Source organism: Haplochromis burtoni, unplaced genomic scaffold, assembly GCF_018398535.1.
Source record: "Haplochromis burtoni strain Fernald_Lab_line unplaced genomic scaffold, NCSU_Asbu1 Contig_356, whole genome shotgun sequence".
Lineage (NCBI taxonomy): Eukaryota > Metazoa > Chordata > Actinopteri > Cichliformes > Cichlidae > Haplochromis > Haplochromis burtoni.
In genome coordinates, this window is record NW_024582717.1 from 471,718 (window position 1) to 472,692 (window position 975).

The 975-nt window shown below is 41.7% G+C and overlaps 1 protein-coding gene across 1 annotated transcript in view; it reads right to left on the bottom strand.

Moving 5' to 3' along the window:
* Positions 1-961, bottom strand: part of LOC106633673 (carnitine O-acetyltransferase) — a 13,921-nt gene extending 12,960 nt beyond the window's left edge. Inside the window, exon 1 of the mRNA XM_014340335.2 lies at positions 709-961. Coding sequence (XP_014195821.2) covers positions 709-842 — 134 coding nt within the window. The 5' untranslated portion in view covers positions 843-961. The remainder of the gene's footprint in view (positions 1-708) is intronic.
* Between the last annotated feature and the right edge of the window lie 14 nt (positions 962-975).

A 975-nucleotide genomic window follows, 5' to 3' on the forward strand; every position in this document is an offset into this window, starting at 1 on the left:
TTTTCCTATAATACCTGGTGGGCCGGTCTCTAGTCAAAATACCCGGGCTGATTTTTTGTCCCAGTCCAGCCCTGTCTGTGGCTGTATGGTCTGGACACTCGGGCTGAGCGGTCAACTAAGCATCACCTTGTGGTGAGTTGATGAGGTGGTGGGGAGGATGCTGAACAGGGTTGGCATGCCTAAATGTGTAAAGGTCCACTGGGATGATCTGGGAGAAGCCCCCCTGGTCCAGGAGATCTTTAATTCCTACCTCCAGTAGAACTCATCTCAATATCCTGTTCAGGAGTGAGCTGTTCATGGGACTTTTGCCGGCTCTGTAATGATGTGGATGTTGTACCACTACATTGTGGTGAAGTTAGCTGAGGGTAAAAGGGAAGCTGTTGATTAAGTTGTTGATCAAGCTACGTCCCCATGCTCACTTATGGTCAATGAATTGGCGGAAAGAATGAGTTTGCCTTTACAAGCAGTGGAAATGAGCTTTCTCTGAAAGTTCTCTCCTTAGGCTGTTGCCTCCATGTCCAAGCCCCAAGCACAAGGATCAATCTATCCTTGTGTCTTATAAATTTAATGGAAACGAAATACACTTGTCTGTGTTAGGGGAAGAATAATGTATTTTTAGAAGTCACCTTGCCTCATATTTGAGCTTTTGTTAACAGACCAAACAACAAAACTAAACTATAGAACACTGCATTTTAAATGTATACTTACATGGATGCTGAAACATAATCAGTCAAGGTCATACCAATTGTACCATCTGCACAACTATGCGAGATGTTGTTACCAAATGCCCCATCTTCTCCAATAATGAACTGAAACAAAGAAGGCAAAACAGCCATTAGCATTACATTTCAAGCTGGATTAGTCTATATCTTTCAGTAATTAAGACATTGTGCTTCAGTTTTAGTTTTGCTCTGTAGATCTTTAGACTGTCTGCAAATTGTGACGCAAGAATACATTTTAATTCAATATATCATA